This window comes from Mirounga angustirostris, unplaced genomic scaffold (genome assembly GCF_029215605.1).
Source record: "Mirounga angustirostris isolate CCGP_5_RB_7025 unplaced genomic scaffold, mMirAng1.0.hap1 SCAF_10, whole genome shotgun sequence".
In the NCBI taxonomy this organism is placed as follows: Eukaryota; Metazoa; Chordata; class Mammalia; order Carnivora; family Phocidae; genus Mirounga; species Mirounga angustirostris.
Window position 1 is genome coordinate 24441957 of NW_026991718.1, and position 18442 is coordinate 24460398.

General features: G+C 39.4%; 1 protein-coding gene across 14 annotated transcripts in view; it reads left to right on the forward strand.

The window, feature by feature from the left end:
• The window catches only part of LCLAT1 (lysocardiolipin acyltransferase 1), a 233680-nt gene that overhangs the window by 127104 nt on the left and 88134 nt on the right, over positions 1-18442 (forward strand). The window contains exon 6 of one of the 14 annotated variants that reach the window (XM_064572071.1): positions 6035-6373. The exons of the other annotated variants lie outside the window; for them this stretch is intronic. Within the exon in view, the coding sequence (XP_064428141.1) occupies positions 6035-6048 (14 nt within the window). The 3' untranslated portion in view covers positions 6049-6373. Of the gene's footprint in view, positions 1-6034; positions 6374-18442 lie in introns of those variants that run through there. 14 annotated transcript variants of the gene reach the window in all.

Below are 18442 nucleotides of genomic sequence, written 5' to 3' on the forward strand. Positions count from 1 at the left end.
TTTGTTTAGACAGAAAAATATGTCAAGGGTTTCCTTTTTGTAAAGCATGTCCTTTATTTTTCTGGCTCCTATATTTACCGGCTCCTCCTCCATTTCTCTGATCCTTAAAACAAAGAAACATGATACTCATACTATCTGTCCTTTCAAATTGTGGTTCCGTTTTTTTCTTTTTTTGCCACCAAGTCTCAAAAAATAGCCTGATGACCTGAGTTTTCTCAGTACTAGCTCACTTCCTGTAAAAACAGGATATTTATTATAAAAATATATTTTTTACAAAAAATTGGAAAATTAATTATAAAGAAGAAAAAGGTACCCATAGTCTGGTCGGTTACTTCTCAGAAACTGGTGCATACCTTTTGACAGAAACTCTTGTGTTTTTCCACATGTATTCATATATAGCAAACCAAATTAAAATCAGAATATTTTGCTTTAGAAAGTTTTAACTTATGTTCATGTTTTCTCATTATCCTTAATTTTTATAAGTATATGTTAATATATGCATTATCAGATAGAAGGACCACTATTTATTAAACTAGTCATCTATTCAAAGTTAAAACCTCTTCCAATTTACCACCCTTATAAAACCAAGTATGCATAAATCTCTGTAATTCTTCCCTTGGGATATATTTCCAAGTCTAATTACTGAGTCAAAGAGTATACATTTTTTTAAAGGTTTTAAAAAATTTTATTCCTACTCTGTCCTATTTCAGTCGGCCCCCAAATTCTATTGATGTTGCCTTCTAGAGAGACATCCCCCTTCCTCCGTTTTCATAGGCCTGAATGAATGGGATCCCATTACTTCTCCTTTTTACTTGCTGGCTTTCTGACTGATCTGCCTCTAGTTTCTTCTTTCCTAATCCATATTGCACTCAGCTTTCAGTCATTCTTCATAAAGAGTCACTCTAACGTAACTGTGTATGTGCTTACTTATTCAGAAAATGTTTTTTGGGTACATACGTTGTTTGGCTTGCTGAGATACCAAGACAGCCCATTCCTGTGAGTATCATAAGGTTTAGAAAACAATCATAATGCAGTGTCATAAGAGATATGAATAGAAACTATCTTGAGGACATAAAGAAGGGTTAGTCTCTCTTTACCTATAGTGACACTGAAGAGGTGGCATATGAGCTGAGAATTAAATAATAATTGGCATTTTCCAGGGAGGAAAGGCATTTAAATATTTGCATTACTTCCATATTCCTTGGTCAAAACTTTCTATAATATATTTCCAATCTACTTTTTAAATTTTACCACTCAGAACCCCCTTCAGGCCATGCGAGCCAACCTATATGAATTAATTGACTATTCTTGACTGTGCCTTATGCTTTCTGAATTTTGCCTCTGGTTAAGTCCATCCAGGCTAAAACCTGCAGTGCTTTGCTCTTTTCTTTAACCTCTGAATACTATTCTTCCTTTAATGATCTTCTTCTAAGCGTCCATTCCTATTTCCCCTGGCTGGCAGTCATCTGAACTGAGCATCTTTCTTTTTCCTCTCTAGTAGGGCTCAACATAGAGGACCTTTTACTAATAGCTGCTCTAATACGTTTTCTTAGCTTCTTAAAAGGACAGCAGTGGCCATGTCACCTAGACCATTAGGGCAAAGATTTTATTTCTCAATCCACTGAATACCTTTCCGTCTGTATCTTACCTCCCCTCTTAGCAATAGCTGACACTGCTGATTCTTGCTGAAATACTCTCCCCCTCTGGGCTTCTCATTTTTTCTCCTACATCTCTGGCCACTTTTCGAGACTCTTGTGCAGGTTCTTCCTACCTAGGACTCCATCCTGTGTCTAAGTTCTTCATAAGGCTCTCCTGGGTTCCTTTTTTCTCTCACTGCACACATTCTCCCCTCTCCTGGATTCCTTTGTTCTCTCACTCCACACATTGTCCCTGGCCGTGTCACTCAGGTTGGTGGCTTAAATGATCCTCCATATGCTCATGGCTCCTGAGTCTAAATCTTCTGTTCATAAAGCCCTTCCTTAGTGTAGAGCTTTGTCTCTTTGGAGGTGCTGTCGGCACTTCATCTTCAGTGTTGAAAATGAACTTGTCATTTCCCCCTAAACTGCTTTTCCTCCTATATTCCCCACACCACAGAATGCTAGTGGTGTTATGATGATAATGATAATAATGGCTAAGATGGAGTACTTAAATGCCAGGAGTGTTCTAAATGCTTCACATGAACTCAGTCATTTAATTCTTAGAGGAGGTTTTATTATCATCTTCATTTTATGCATAAGGAAACCAAGATACAGAGAAGCTAAATAATAGTCCAGGGTGTCCACCTTTGAAATGGCAGAGCTGGAAATCCAGCTGTGGAGCCTTTGCCTTAACCAATATGTATCATTGACTCACTCCAGTTACAATTTGGGTGTCATTCTTGGATCAACCCCCTCGCTTTTCTTGCAGACAGTGAAATCCCAGCCAGTGCCTTTGGGTTCGGTCTCTTCGTTGTCTCTCAGGTTCATTCTTTTCCTTCTCACTGCCATCATATCTCCCCTGAACTATCATACAGTGGCTCAGCTGATCTTCCTAGTTCTGGGCTTGCCTTAACCAGTCTTTTCTGCACATTGAACTGGAACGTCAAGCCTTTTTCTAAATGAGGGTGGCAGCACGCTAAGTTAGGTGCTCAGGCTCTGGAGTCCAAAGACCTGGGTTAGAATCCTGGCAACACCAGAATGAGCAGTGTGTCCCTCAGTGAGCCTTAGTTTCATCATCTGTAAAATGGAATAACAACAATGCTTACTTTTTAGGACTCTTGTAAGGATTCAGTGCAGTATATAAAGCACTTAGCACAGTGCCTGGAAAAGAACTAGCACTCAGTAAATGTTATAGTGCAAACTTGATTGTGTCAGCTTCTGGATGAAACTTGTCCCGGGTTTCAAAATGCTCCAAGGTTAAATTTACTTCAACATGGTTTACCAGGCCTTCATGACCCAGCCCTTGCTTACCCTTCTGGCCTCTCTCTCATCTCCTTTGTTGTCCCTTTTGTCCTCGCCTTCCTGAACTGCTTCCCACTCCCAGAGTGAACAGTACTCCGGAACCTTCCCAGGGCATAGCCCCTCCTACTAGCCTGTAGGTCACAGCTTAGCTAGCAGTTCGTTCAGGAAGCCTTCCCAGCTGTCTTAGACTTCTGTGTTCCCCATATGAGTGCTTTACCTCCTATACGTCTGCCCTGTATGTTTTCGCTACTGTCTTATTCTTGTTTAATTGTCTCTTTCATCTATTAACTTTCAGATTCCTGACCTTTAGAATCCAGTCTGTCTCATTGACCATTTGTATCCCCAGGCTTCAGCATAGGCCTAGCATATAATCCTCTTTAAGTTTTTTGAACCTATCACTAACTGGCTGATGTATTTTTGTACCCTGCTATGTTCCCATGAAGATTTAAAGTGGCCCACATAAGTATGTTGGCTACAATGACAGCAGCACCACAATATTAGAGAATTAAAGGGTAAATAAGGGTGTGAGGTTGGTATACAAAGTATGTGTTACAAGGTTAATATATAAAATATATAAGATTCTATGTTCCTATAAAATACGGGTCCATAAATTGGCTCTGAGCTTTCTGGCACCTTCTCTAGAAGGAAACTGAATGGTATCATTGACAAGATCCATAAGATTAAAGCAAATCACATGCTCAGAAAAAGTATGACCATTTCTGAAGGACTTGGGAGAAGGATCTCCTGTGGTTCCTCACAGAGGACATTGTGCACTATTGTGACCAGTGCCCTTACTGCATCTTTGTTAAATGTCCCACATAGGGGCGCTTGGGTGGGTCATTCGGTTTAGTGTCTGCCTTTGGCTCAGGTGATCTCAGGGTCCTGGGATCGAGCCCCGCATCGGGCTCCCTGCTCAGTGGAAGCCTGCTTCTCCTTCTCCCTCTGCCTGCCACTCCCCCTGCTTGTGCGTGTGCACTCTATCAAATAAATAAAATCTTTTAAAAATTAAAAAAAAAAAAAAAGTCCCACATAGCCTCAGGGCGTCCATCCACATTGGCTGAGAGGTGATTGAGAAAGAGCAGTTCAGCTCAGTCTCCTAAGAGGCCAGAACATCAGGCTATGTATGATTTAGAGTGTCTCAACTCTAAAGGTTGGGAGAGCCTGCACATCTTCAACCCATTCTCCATGAATGGGATTTCACTCACTGAGATTCAGGTGAGAAATTGTTCACATTGCAGTTTGATTACTCTTCCTAAAGCATCTGTTCTACAGATACCTTGTAGTTCGAGTTGACGTATGGGGCCGGGGGCTTTTACTAGTAGGATTCTCTTAGGGACATTGAGGAGCCTACTGAGGGAAGCCTCCTATGTGAAGTAAAGGCAACCTCACCTCTGAACTGAGGTGGGCCAGTGTTGTTTCTCACAAGACAGCTGGGATTTAGGTTTTTTTGTGTCCTCTGCAGTGCTTAACAAAATGGTGCCTTGCACATCAGTGGACCATTGCCCAAAACTCAGTCCCTATCTGGCCTTGCTTCTTGCTGTGTGATTCCTTGCCCTCTCTTCAGTCCAGCCATATGGAACATACTTTTCTCATGCTGTTCCTTTTCCTAAACTGTCCCAGTCATCTGGGTATCTCCTGTTGATTCTTCAAGATAGTTCAAATGACTTTTCAACTTCACAGTCCCCTGACTTCTCCAGGTTATTGGGGTTCCCTCTTCTTACTCTCATTTATGCATTTAATCACTTCTTTCATTCCCTTTTATAATCAGGTTTTTTGTTTTGTCTCTCTCTCCCTTGGACTCTGAGCTCCTTTAGGGTAGATAACGGTCTCATTTATTTTTCTATTTGAGCTAGTGTGCGGTCATGAATATTATAGGTACTCAGTATATTTATGGTTTGTACAAATTTTTTAGATGATCTGTTTTCAGCATCTTACATACATATGCGTTGCGTTTGCTTATCTTTGCACATCTGATTAGTAATGCCCGTACCACCTTCAGGCTAGTGATCACTCAGCAGATACTAACTCACATGGACCCTTTCATTGCAGTAGAAGAGAGATTTATGACAGTGCTAGAGGGCCACATAAGGCAGGTGTACAGTAATAAATGCTGTCTTAAGACAGTTTTCTTTTTTAATTACCAAAGAACAAAAGTAAGGCTGATTTTTTTTATTGTTATTCTTCTTTTTAGATAACTTATGTTTTTATAAGGGACATAACAAGAGCATGTTATTTTTAACTGAACAAGGTCTTGGCATTTGATCATGTAAAAATCAGTATGGAATTGGGGTTAAGTAGGGTTTCCCAGTTTATTAGTAGTTCTCTCCTCAGTGAGTTTCAGATTCTGAGATGGTGCTAAGGAGACAGTCACTGCAGCCTAGGGCCTCTCTGTACTGTTTGACTTAAGTAGGGGGAAAATCTTGCCCTGGGGCTATCTACTATTTCTCTAACACCAGCCAGCTGTGATAAATGCTTGCTAGTGTGGAAGGCAGACCAGGATGAAAATGAGTACATATTTTATGGCACCATTAATAAAGATTATCAAAATATATATTCTTAGTATTGGTTAGATTATCATTTTCATCGGTGAGTGAAAATTATATACAGTGGTATATTTTACTCATTCAAAAGGCTTATCTTTGCCTAAATATTGATGCTCTGTTACAATGTTTATATTGTTTTCTTAAGAGTAACATGCTGAGGGGCGCCTGGGTGGCTCAGTTGGTTAAGCGACTGCCTTCGGCTCAGGTCATGATCCTGGAGTCCCGGGATCGAGTCCCGCATCGGGCTCCCTGCTCGGCAGGGAGTCTGCTTCTCCCTCTGACCCTCCCCCTCTCATGCTCTCGCTATCTCATTCTCTCTCTCAAATAAATAAATAAAATCTTAAAAAAAAAAAAAAAAAGAGTAACGTGCTGAAAAATGCTTATAACTATGACACTTACAAAATGTTTATTTTAAAATTCACCATGGTGGAAGACGCTGTGTAAGTAAAATTTATGGAATTGCCTTTGAGTGAGAACTTTCTGCAGACTGTACCCCGATTGCAAAGAATATTGTTACATACATTAAAATGTTCTTTCGTTTTCCCTCTGAAGGCACAGGGGAGTGACACAGAGCAACAGTAGAGGACACGGTAGTTGTTCCATCCGTCACTGGGTGGCAGCTACACATGACATCTGTATGCCCTTATCATGTTGTATTGAAGCAAATGAGAAGAATTTCAATGCAAATGTAGTATGGATGTAACAATATGCTTTTGTTTCCCCTGTTCATGTGAAAATCAAATTTATTCTCCTGGAAGTTCAATTGTTGGCCTGAATCTAAACCCTCTGGGATCCTTGAATCCAGAAATGCATTTTAACAGGAACTTATGATTGCCTTTTGGTTTTATGTAGTATGTAATTTCTTTGCGGATGTGTTATATTTCTTTTTTGGGTTTGTCCAAAAAAGCTTTACCTTGTTTCTCCTTTATTCTGGGCATGTGTCCATTGCATTATTTATAAAAGGTTGTACCTTTTCTCTTTTAGCTTTATAGATTTTTTCTTTCTTATTAAAAGTATTTTCTGTGTTTTTTTCCACTTGCTAGGACCTTATTTGTTTTTAAATACTTTGATGTTTGTTTTGAGTAATGCAAAGGTATTGTTAAAACAACAGTGTGTGTGTGTGCTGTGCATGTGTACATGCAAACCAAGTTCATGTGCCTTCACTTTTTAAAATAGATTCTGATAAAAATCAGTCCCACAAGAACATGTAACTAAATACAGAAATTGTTTACTTAGTAATGTTGAAAAATGTCTGGGCAGCTTTCTGAATGAATCATTTTCTCCCCTTTTTCTGCATAGATGGTATTTTTATATGTGATATAAATTATACTTATATATAATGTCATTATATATTATAACATAGGCACCCTGTACTTATCATCCAGTTGCTCAGAACACCCGAATTCACTTTGTCATAGAATCTGTTCTGAGCAAAACAAGTCCTGGTGTGCAGTTATTTTTTTTAAGATTTTATTTGAGAGAGAGACAGAGACAGAGATAGTGACAAAGAGCACAAGCAGGGAGGAGAGGGAGGAGCAGGGGGCCCGATGCTGCTGCCTGGCTCTATCCCAGGACACTGGGGGGGGTCATGACCTGAGCTGAAGGCAGATGCTTAACTGACAGAGCCACCCAGGCGCCCTGTCCTGCTGCAGTTATGAGGCAGTTCCTCTGCACTGCAGGAAGGGTAAGATGAAAGTATGTTAGTAACTTTCTAAAATTAAGTTGCTTTCTCCTAACAAAGTTATGTAGGAGAGAAAGCATGTGTGTCCTCAGTGGCTTTCATTCCCTCTGCATATTACATTTGACCACATCAAGGAAATTCCAAGTATTCTGCTACTTGGTAAGATTATTGCCCTGGAGAATCTGTTAGAGCATGCATGTACACTCCACATGCCCATTTTAGTGTGCTTATTTTGTGATAATAACTTCAGACAAATATTTTTCATTGTGGCTTAGTCATCTTTTTCATAGGAAATGATAATTGAAAGAGAAACTAAAGTAACCACGGACTTACATTTATTTCTCAATTTTTGTTTTATTAAGTACCTCTTCCATTATAGTCTTATTTGAATGTATAAACAGTAATCCACGATATGCTAGTTTCTTTTCAGTCTAATATTTACATGGGAAAAATAGCTGTCTTAAATCTTTGGACAGCAAGCGTCCTGTTTGTGCACTTTTTTTTGTCGTCATTGTTCTCTTGTTCGTGTTACAGGCCTGTTGTGGGGACTAAAATACTTCTCCAGCAAATACTTCAGTACTGTTAAGTAAACATCTGTGATTCCTTATTTAAACAACTAGCCTTTGATACTGTGAGGGTGTTTTATAATTTCTTAGATAATGTGAGATATTTGTGTTGAGAGTTGTTTGTCTTATTTGTAGGTTAATAGCTGCTTTCTTTGAAGTGATAGATTATATCGCCAAACACTGTTCATTCTTTGGATTAATTTTGCACTGTATAAATGTAGTCTGAAAGTAGTTTGGGGTTTCATGTGGACACTTTTGACAGAACTTTTGAGGCTGTTGTACAAAAGTTTTGAAACCCTATATTCATAGTTTATGATTTGTATTTCCCATTTCCTCACAGATTTGAAATGGCCTTTAGCAGAAGATCAAATAGTAAAACATGGCCTCCGGTGCCAAAGTCAGGTATTAGAGGATATGTGTGCATAGGCCTTGAAGGGAAGGCATATTATTACCCAAACTGAGAAAAACTGCTCTAGTCAAACATGAACCTTAGCAGTGACCTTCTTAAAAGTCAAGGCACAGGGGGCCTTCCTACACCTTACTCATTGGGGGTGAAGTTCTTGGTGACTTATAATGGTCATGAACTAATTTGTAGCAGAAGAAGTGTTAGACAGTGTCTGTTCTAGCCATAGTTATCATTGCTCCTGGCTGGCAGATCTGAGTTCCTCAACCAGTTAACCAGCACTCCTCAAAGCTGGACAACCAACTACCCCATTTTTGCACACTCTTAGATGTCATTGTTATAGAAGGACTACCACTTGGCCATGTTATGCTTCTGCTTAAGAGAGGAACTTCACACTGTTGGTGGGAGTACATGGAAATTACTTTGCATATTCTTTTCTGTGTCCCAAGACTTACTTGCTTTCCTCTAGTATAGAATTTTAACAAGCACACTAGGTTCATAATAGATCCAGAGGAAGTTTCCAAATAGCTTACCAATTAATTTTTGTTCAAGAAATTATTAATAAACTTTATCAGTAAAAACATAATATGTTGATCCCAATATTAGTTTCCTTAGTAATTCAGATAGACTGTAGCCACCGCTTATGTTACTGAATCAGTCATAACAAAGGCTTCTATTTTAATAGGTTAGGAATGGACATTGGTAAGAGCTGAAGTTAGGAAAGACTTGATAGGAAATGCTGATTTTTGTTTAGACTTGACAGACGAATAGAGTTCAGGCAAAGAGAAACATAAAAAGTTTGTCCTGTAATGTACTGTTATTAAAATTGTGACTAAAGGTGTTTATATTTAAATATTCTAAAGAAAGTGTACTTTTTTGTTAAGTGTATGTAACCTGAATCTTAGGTAAGGCCTGTGTTTTATATTTAATACTATGTGATCAAGGCATGCTGTGACAGCGCTGGAATAAAAAATTATGAGCACATCCCTCTGCTCACATTTGGAAAGTCAGTGTATGATCAAGTACCACAGAAACAATTTATGAGTGTAGAGTAGAGAAGGGTTGTAGTGAGCTGGCAGAATAAGGGGGAGAGTTTAGGGAACTGGACCTTGAATTAGATCTTGAGGAATAGCAGGGTTTGATTTGGTAAAGAAATTGAAAGGTCAGCGTTGGAGATCCAACAGTGGAGACTGGTCTGACTGGAAGCCAGAGTTCATCCAAGTGGTAAGATCTGAAGTCAGAAAGGTTGGCTTAGTTGTCATGAAGCCTCACTTCTAACAGAGTAGAAACTAAAGGGAATCAAATAGTGAGAGTTTCAAAGTAGTATTTATAACTTTATAAATACTTGGGGGCTGGTGAGTAAATGGTTCTCTTCTCAGTATTCTAAAAGAATTGATTATCTTGGAAAGCAGTTTATTACTTGTTCTCAGTAAAGTAAGATCTGTTGGCTTTGTCATCATAGTCATTGCCAAAGAGTCCTATTTTCAGCTTTCTGCATTAATTATGTGCAGTTTAAAGGAAGACTCAGTAAAAGTAATTGCATCTTTTTTTTTTTTTTAACATCTCTTTTGATCCATGAGTGAGGTATTTACAGGCTGCATGATGACATATAGTAGGGAAAAAATATGACTCATCCTAATTACAAAGCTGTTTCCTAAGAAAGAATCATTGGACAAATGTCTTGTTTGTGTCTTTACAAAACCATATTGGCTTTTCTGTATAAAGCTGTAAATGGACATAATTTTATATTTGCAAATATTGATTTATCTAAATAAGTCTTTTTCAGCAGTAATTGACCTTACTAGCAAGGTCAGATGCTCATGGACTTTAATGGATTCATTCTCTGAAACATCTGCAACTTCTCTGAAATTCTAGGTGCCCATAGACACTTCGTTTGCAGAGTCTGAGAAGAGCCTTTGGGTGCAACAACTAGGTGGTGTTTGTTGACCTTGGTGAGAGTAGTTTCTCAGTAATGGGGGTCCCAGAAGCCAGATTTGAGTGGAGTGAAGATGGATGTGAATGGAGACAGCAAGTTTAGGTGACTCCTACCAGGAGGTTGCTGCTAAAGGAGAGGGCAGAGCTGGAGTGATCACAAGGCAGGGAGGCTGCAGCAAGGATGACCGGGGAAATAGTTTCAAAGGTGGACAAAATTCAGTAGAGGAAAAGCTAAAAGTGAAATGGATTCATGATGGAGATTTTCTCAGAACACAAGGGGACAGAACAGAAACAAAGATAAGGGGATTCCTCATTTGCTAAGGCAGGAGGCAGTGCTGAACTTGAATATATATTTGGTTTAGGGGACAGGTGGCAAGACAGGGAGCCATGTTTTGATGGAAGACAGTTCTCTCCGTCACATCAGAGCTTAGGTAATCTGATGAGGCTGGTCGGGTGTGTAGACACAGAGGTGATTAATGAGAGTCTGGAATAGTTGCTGTGGAAAATGAGAAAAGGAAGCTGATAAAAACAAGTGAAAGCGCTGCTGAGCTCTCTGACCTCAGGCTACAGGCCCCATCTGACTTCCCACCGCAGCTTTTAGTTCCATCCAAAGTGGGGGCTCACATTGTCTGCACTGGCCTCACTCCTCCCCACCACCTGCAACACTTTGGTCTCTTCTGCCTCTGATCAGATCTACCGGTTCTTTTATGTCTAGTGCAGATAGATCATTTCTTGAGCTCTTCAGCTGGAAGACCGATCCCTCCAGTCTTCTACAGCAGTTGAACCACTCTTAAGAATCACATAATTTGCAAATATATTTTATCTTCTTTCCTAGATTGTAAGTCCCTTTGGAGTAAGAATCATGGGTTTGTCAGCCTTCCGCATGCACCCCCTTCCCTCCCTCCCTCCTTCCCTCTCTCCCTCTCTGTCACCCTCTCTCTTTCTCTCTCTTGCAGTGCTACTGTACTGTTCAGTAAATATGGAATGACTAAATTAAGGCAGATCCACTTTTGTCAGAATTCTTTACCAGGCTAATCAACTCAGAGAATGCTATTTCCTCGAGATATTTACTTTCCCTCTCACACTAACAGCAAAGTATGTTCTATTTGTAGGTGATTACTCTAACTTGGTGGCTCAGGTTATTTAGTGTTTAGATTATTTGTATTATCTGTATTATCTCTATTCTCCCCAATCTCTAATGTGTCCACCACTGTTGATTATGCAGCTTTTACCTTGCCTTTTCTATTGGTAAGGATGCTAATGCCATAATATACCACCCATCCAAAAATTAGGCTTCCTTTTTAAATTCCTTTTTAGTTTCTTGCTCAGTTATTCACTGTACTCTGCTGAAGGAACTTTGTGTACTAACTTGAGCATTTTACAGGGTTTGGCTAGGAGAGGGACACTCACCCTCAAAACAAAGAGGCAGCAATTATAGAAAATGGCAAACGTTAGAGCAAAGGATGATGGAGCATGCCTGAGAATTCTTTGCTTTTATGAAGCCTTGATTCCCATTGGCTAGGTACTCATAACATTTTCATAAATTGAAGCACGTTACTATCACATAAAGGTCATCCTCTTTTATATCACTTCAGAAATTTTAATAATTCAGATCTTTGCATTCTGCTGACCATTTTTCCTGCCCTATAAACCAGTTCATTTTATTTTATGCTTTTATTAGCTGTTTGGTGTTTTTATCTTAAGTGTTGGCCTACACAAATTTAAGATACAGCTAAGTTAGCCAACAGATATAACTCGCTATTTATTGGGTATTAATTAGAAGGACATTATTGTGGCCTGTTGTTAAAATAAAGCTCAGTATAGTTGACCCTTGAACAGCACAGGGGTTAGGGGCGCCACCATCCCCCCCACCCTACCCCCATCCCCCTTGCATAGTAAAAAAAATCCACATATAACTTTGACTTCTGAAAAACTTAACCACCTGATAGCCACTGGAAACCTTACCAATAACATACAGTCAATTAACACATGTTTTGCATATTACATGTATTATATACTGTATTCTTAGGATAAAGCAAGCTAGAGAAAAGCAAAAGTTAAGAAAATCATACAGAAAATACATTTATAGTACTCTATCAAAAAAAAAAATCCATGTGTAAATGGACTCGCTTAGTTCAAACGTGTTGTTCAAGAGTCAGCTGTATTTAGATCTTAATTTACATTACAGAACTGTATTTGGCATTATTTATTTGAGGAGTGAAACCAACAAACGTTTCTCAGAGGCTTCTAATGCCTCTTTTGCCATTTTGGATATAGAGATTCAGATAGCAGTCATAACTCAGATTCCATTTCTGTAAATTCCAAGATTGTGGGCTTCATTGTTTCATTGAGGTGGAATGAAAGTAGTCTTCGACATCACTGCTGCAGTTAGCAGCGTTTCCTCTGACCGCTCTTGCCCCTTCAAGGCCAGGACAGCACGCTCTTGAAGTTTCCTTATTTCATGATCCTGGTCCACCCACTTATATCCATATCAACCCCCAGTGCGGTCTCTGGCAAGATACTGCTAAAACATTATTTTCTTACCTCAGGGAAGGGTGGCCAAAACAGATCAAACCCTCAAATTCTACATCTCTCTGCAGGGATTGTCCAGGGTGGGCCAATGTGTCATCATGTGAAGAGAAGAAAATGCAGAAAAAAGAGGAAAAGAAATCTTCCCAAGCCAACTGCCATCATTTTTGTGGCAGTTTCTGCCTATACTGTTAAATTTCCACGCATCAGATTTTTTAGGCTGCTACGTATCAGTATATAAATACAGATCATTCATAGTGCTTTGTTTGGAAAATTGCTCAGGATTTTAGCTTTGGTTTTCTTCCTACTGAAATTCTTATGTTGGGATATCTGAAGATGAGAAGAAGAGGGTCATTACTAGTGGTGGCCACCTCTTCCATGAAGCTTCCTGATACTGTCAGCTGGAAATAGTTTCTACCTTTCCTCAATTCCTATAGCATTTTTAACTCTATTTCTGTTAAGATACTTGAGTTTGTAACGTACTTGCATACATAAACCTCTCTTCTACGCTACTAGCCCATCGGTTACCCCGTGCTTGCTTCCTTTTTTCCAGCCTTCAATACATACAGCCAACAATAGCTATGTTGTTGTTAATTATTCTGGTTGGCCAATTCATATCTAGAGTGGCTTTAATTTTATTAATGAATCCATTCAGGACATAATGTTTTGTAGGTACAGATGCCACAGGAGATCACTACTTTGTATGGTGTAGAGCTTTTTGGCATATGGCCATACTGATGGTATTCTGGAAGGTTCTCTGGATTTCTTGTTTTAATTTTCTAGTTCATTGTCTTTATTTGGACAGTGTCCTTTTCAAGTAGCAGTAGTTGCTGATGCAGCTTAGAAAAAAACCTTTCTGGGGCACCTGGGTGGCTATGTCGGTTAAGCATCTGCCTTTGGCTCAGGTCATGATCCCAGAGTCCTGGGATAGAGCCCCATGTTGGGTTCCCTGCTCAGCAGGGAGCCTGCTTCTCCCTCTTCCCCCTGCTCATGCTCGCTCTCTGAAATAAATAGAATCTTAAAAAAGAAAAGAAAGATAGATCTTGTGGTGACATTGGGTGGCTCAGTCATTTAAGCATCCACCTCTTGATTTCCACTTAGGTCATGATCTCATGATTGTGGGATTGAGTCCCAGGTCAGGCTCTCCACTCAGCCAGAAGTCTACTTGAGATTCTTGACCCTCGTCACCCTGTTCATGCGTGCTCTCTCTCTAAAATAAATAAATCTTAAAGAACTTATGACTTCAGTGATATTCTTTGCTTCTCATTTGGTGCCCATGAACTAGGGATTGGGAAAGGAAAAACCAACTGCTACCCAGTTAAGGAACTAACATCACTGTGTTTCAGAAACTCTAGGCTTCCTGACAGGACATGAATAAAAGTAAAGTTTCAGATATCACAATGACTTCCTAATAGCCACGTTATAATCTGTATAAAAGAAATATGGGGTAAATAAGAATCTCAGTCATCAGGGGGATGGTCATTTTTTGAATAACCATCTTCATGTTAGCCATTCTATTTGCCTTACTGCCTTCATTAAAACATAGCCGTCTCCTGATCTCATGCTCTGTCCTGGTGCCCTCTCAAGTGAAAGCTGTTCCTTGTCTACCTTAGGATGTTTTCTTCACCTCTGACTTATGCATCTTGGAATTAAAGAAAAAAAATTCTGATTTGAGGCTTTTGCATCTAAATACAGCAATTTTTACTCTTCTCAGATAGTAGTCAGCTTTTCCCTCCATCCCCTACCTCAGGCCTCACTTCACTAGAGGGAAGAGACTTAGCACCTGGCTCAGCTTCTTCCCACCTTTGGTCTAGCCATCCTCTCAGTCAATCTCCCATCCACACATGGGCACTCAGCTTCGTGTCCTGGTCCCCCCCACCCCTTATCCACACTAGTTCATACTTCGGATTTTGTCTTTTGGAGCTGCTCCACCTATGAAACATTACATTTGAACACCTCATTTTTCTGAGAAAACAAAAGATGTTGGTGAGGATGCTGAGAAAGGGGAACCCTCTTACATTCTTGGTGGGAATGCAAACTGGTACAGCCACTCTGGAAAACAGTATGGCGGTTCCTCAAAAAGTTAAAAATAGAACTACCTTATGACCCAACAGTTGCACTACTAGGCATTTATCCAAAGGCTACAAATATAGTGATTTGAAGGGACACGTGCACCCCAGTGTTTATAGCAGCATTGTCTACAATAGCCAAAATATGAAAAGAGCCCAGATGTCCACCAACAGATGAATGGACAAAGAAGGTGTGTGTGTACACACACACACACACACACACACAGGAATATTACTCAGCCATCAAAAAGAATGAAATTTTGCCATTTGCAACAACGTGGGTGGAACTAGAGGGTATTATGCTAAGCAAAATAAGTCAGAGAAAGATAAATACCTTATGATTTCACTCATATGTGGAATTTAAGAAACAAAACAGATGAACATGGGGAAGGGAAGGAAAAATAAAATAAGATGAAAATAGGGAGGAAAACCAGAAGAGACACTGAACTCTAGGAAACAAACTGAAGGTTGCTGGAGGGGAGGGGCGTTGGGGGATGGGGTAACTGGGTAATGGGCATTAAGGAGGGCACTTGATGGAATGGGCATTGGATGTTACATGCAACTGATAAATTTCTAAATTCTACCCCTGAAACTAATAATACACCATATGTTAACTAAATTGAATTTAAATTAAAATTTTTTTTAAAAATACCACCTCATTTTCTGGCCATAGTTTGTTATATTACAACTGTCTATAAGTTCCTGCTACCATAGCTGTTCTCATTAAGATCCCCCTTCACTTAATGCCTTTATTCTCTTCCCCCATTCACAGCTAGAACTACAAGACTTCTGAGATCTCTTCCAATTCTAAGATTTGATGATTTCTGAGATTTTAGGAATCTTCAGTTCTCTGTTTATAGAACATCTAGTCAGTTTGTGGTTATTTAAACATGGTAGTGCTTTTAAAAAAGTTGAGACTACAGAATGCAACATCCCTCTCTTGTGGTTACTGTAATTTCAAAGAGATTATTTTTAGTAACTGTATTTGTTGTTATAAAATTTCTCAGAAATAGAAAACACACGAGAAACTTTAAATAGAAACTACTGAATTTGATGTATTATCTTTTGAAGTTCTGAAGTCTGAAAAGTTCTCTTGTAATATAAGGTTTTTATATCTATAAAAATAAGTTTATTACCTAATTTTTTGAAGAGGGCAGAATGACAAGGTAATATAAGAGAGAATGGAAACTAAGTGTGATAAGAGTTCAGCAAAACTTGAATAGTTTAGAATTTCCTCTCTTCCTAAGAATATCTATAGTATGAAGAACTGCGTTGTTTATGGTAAATTTTTTTTTTAAAAAAATAGCTCTCTCCCTTTAGACAAACCATTTGACTCTATTAGAAATGGAGCAATTTGGGGTGCCTGGGTGGCTCAGTTGTTAAGCGTCTGCTTTCGGCTCAGGTCATGATCCCAGGGTCCTGGGATCGAGCCCCACGTCCGGTTCCCTGCTCCACAGGGAGCCTGCTTCTCCCTCTCCCTTCGCCTCTTCCCCTGCTTGTGCTCTTCCTCGCTATCTCTGTCACTATCTGTCTCTATCAAATAAATAAATAAAATCTTAAAAAAAAAAAAAGAAATGGAGCAATTTGATTTTTACCCAAGAGCAGTGCTTAAAAGATAACTGGCCAGTCTTTATGGCATTGTAGTTATTCTAAATGTGTCAGTCTTTTTAGCTTAAAGATGCAGATGAGAACCTATTAATAAATATCAACAAAGTCCTGTCCTGGAGCCCCTCCAGCCTGGCTGCCAAACCTCGGCATTTCTCTCCAGGTGTTTCTCACCAATAATTCCAAATATTTCTCCTGGGTCTGACTTCTTGGTGGAAGTCCGTTCTGCAGTCCACTCAAGGAAGTTGCTTGACCAGGTCATCTCATGGCTGACAAGGGCCATGGATATGGCTTCTATGCCTAGAGCTCCCCATCCTGACCGCTTGGCAAGGGCAACATGGCCCTGCACTCCCTCAGATCTGACCCAAAGCCCTCCTGGAAAGAGTTCCCTCAGCTTTTAGTTAGCATCCTCTCTCCCTCTAGGACTCAGACCTAATCCTTGGGGGAAAACACCTTGCCGTCCTTTTCTGCCTTCTTTTTAGCAGTTTCTGCTCTGTGGCTGGGCCCCAAACATCCGCTGCAGAGTCCTCTTGGCACTGCCATGCACATAAGTGGAGGTGCAAGGGGCAGGGGAGTGGAGGTAAAGTCCTGTTGGAGACTTCGCTAGAGCTCTTGGGAGCCTGACAACTCCAGGGTTCTGAGGCTTCAAACTCTCCCCTAACATTTTAGTCTGCCAACCCCCATTTTGTCCAGCTGTAACAAATTAATGAAACACCCAAAGAAAACTAGTCAAATATAGCTTTCCTTTCCAGTATGAATTACTACAAACTTGATAGCTAAACAAGATTTTGGTAAACAGTACATTTTGTAAATTCTGCCAATTGGTTATCTGGCAAATTGATCCTTTAGCAAATTGGCCTGCTTTCCAGTGCATCAGATACTAAATCTCAGGTTCACTTGGGACTTCCTCCTGCCATAGCTCTTTCATGACAGTGGGCTTCAGAACCCTTTTTAAATATTGTGTAAAGTCTTCCAATTGAAATGTTGTTCCACATTTAGTTTTATTGAGAACAAAATGTTGTCATCACTCTGGGGTTTATAATCGGTGTTTGCAACCCAATTACAGTAGTTCTTCCAGGATACAGAGTTAGAGTACTCTGCAGCACAGCTGGATGCTGAGCTTATTTTCATTTATTTTCAGTTGGACAAACTGAGGAAAGGGTGATAGTTGGAATGTGTTTATCCTAAGCTCGAAACGTAACTGAAAGGTACCATGTGAAGGAGAAAAGGTAGAGAAAAGGCACAGTGTCTTACCATCTGCTAAAGATTTAAATTTGACCTACAGTTGAGTAAGAATGTATTTTTCTCCTGTTCACCCAATTCCTAAATTATAGAACGACTGATGTCTGTTCTTTAAGCTAGTATTAGAGCAAATCGAATTTGTATATTAACACTGCAAAAAAAAAAAAAAAACCCCACAAAGCAATAAAACAAAACACAACTGTGTATACACATACATAGGTACAACTATAAACAAAAAGTTATTTTAGATACATATATATACACACGTGTGTGTGTTGTTTTTTGTTGTTGTTTTATTGCAAGCTTATTAAAGCATCCAGTGGTGAGGGATAAACTTTCACCCAGTAATTTTGTAGTTTCCTTTGGGTCTGCTGCTATTCTTCCAAGCGTTTGTGTCCCGTTTGTTATCTTTGGCAAATATTTAGTAGGGCCAGGATTCTTTCTTTTTGTTCATTCAGCATTTGAAAAGCATCCTTTGTAAAAAAACTCAGCATCCAAAAGGCAATTCAGACTAAGTTTTCTGCCTTCTGTATGGCATTTTCAATTTTATTTTACTGAATTGTTTGTTTTGAAGCAGAGGTGATAATTATGTTTCCTCATGAACAAGAGTTCAAAGACATCTGCCTTCAGTGCTGACCTTCTGGTGCATTTGATTTCACTTATAATTGTTTTACTCTTAGACTTTAGAGAAGATTTTTGGAACCTGCTGTGTCTATAAGAATTCTGGATCTTTCTGCGTAGGAAAGGCCTTTGTCCAAATAAACTCCTAGAGATTCTAGAACTTTTGGAGGTGAAGATATGGCTTAAAACATCACTTAAAAATAGCTTTTTGCCAGCTCTTTACTTTAAACTTCCATTATTGACCTTAAAACACTACAATGAGGGCTTTTGAGAGATTGCTTTTTAAATAGGAAAAAAGATAGTTGCTTA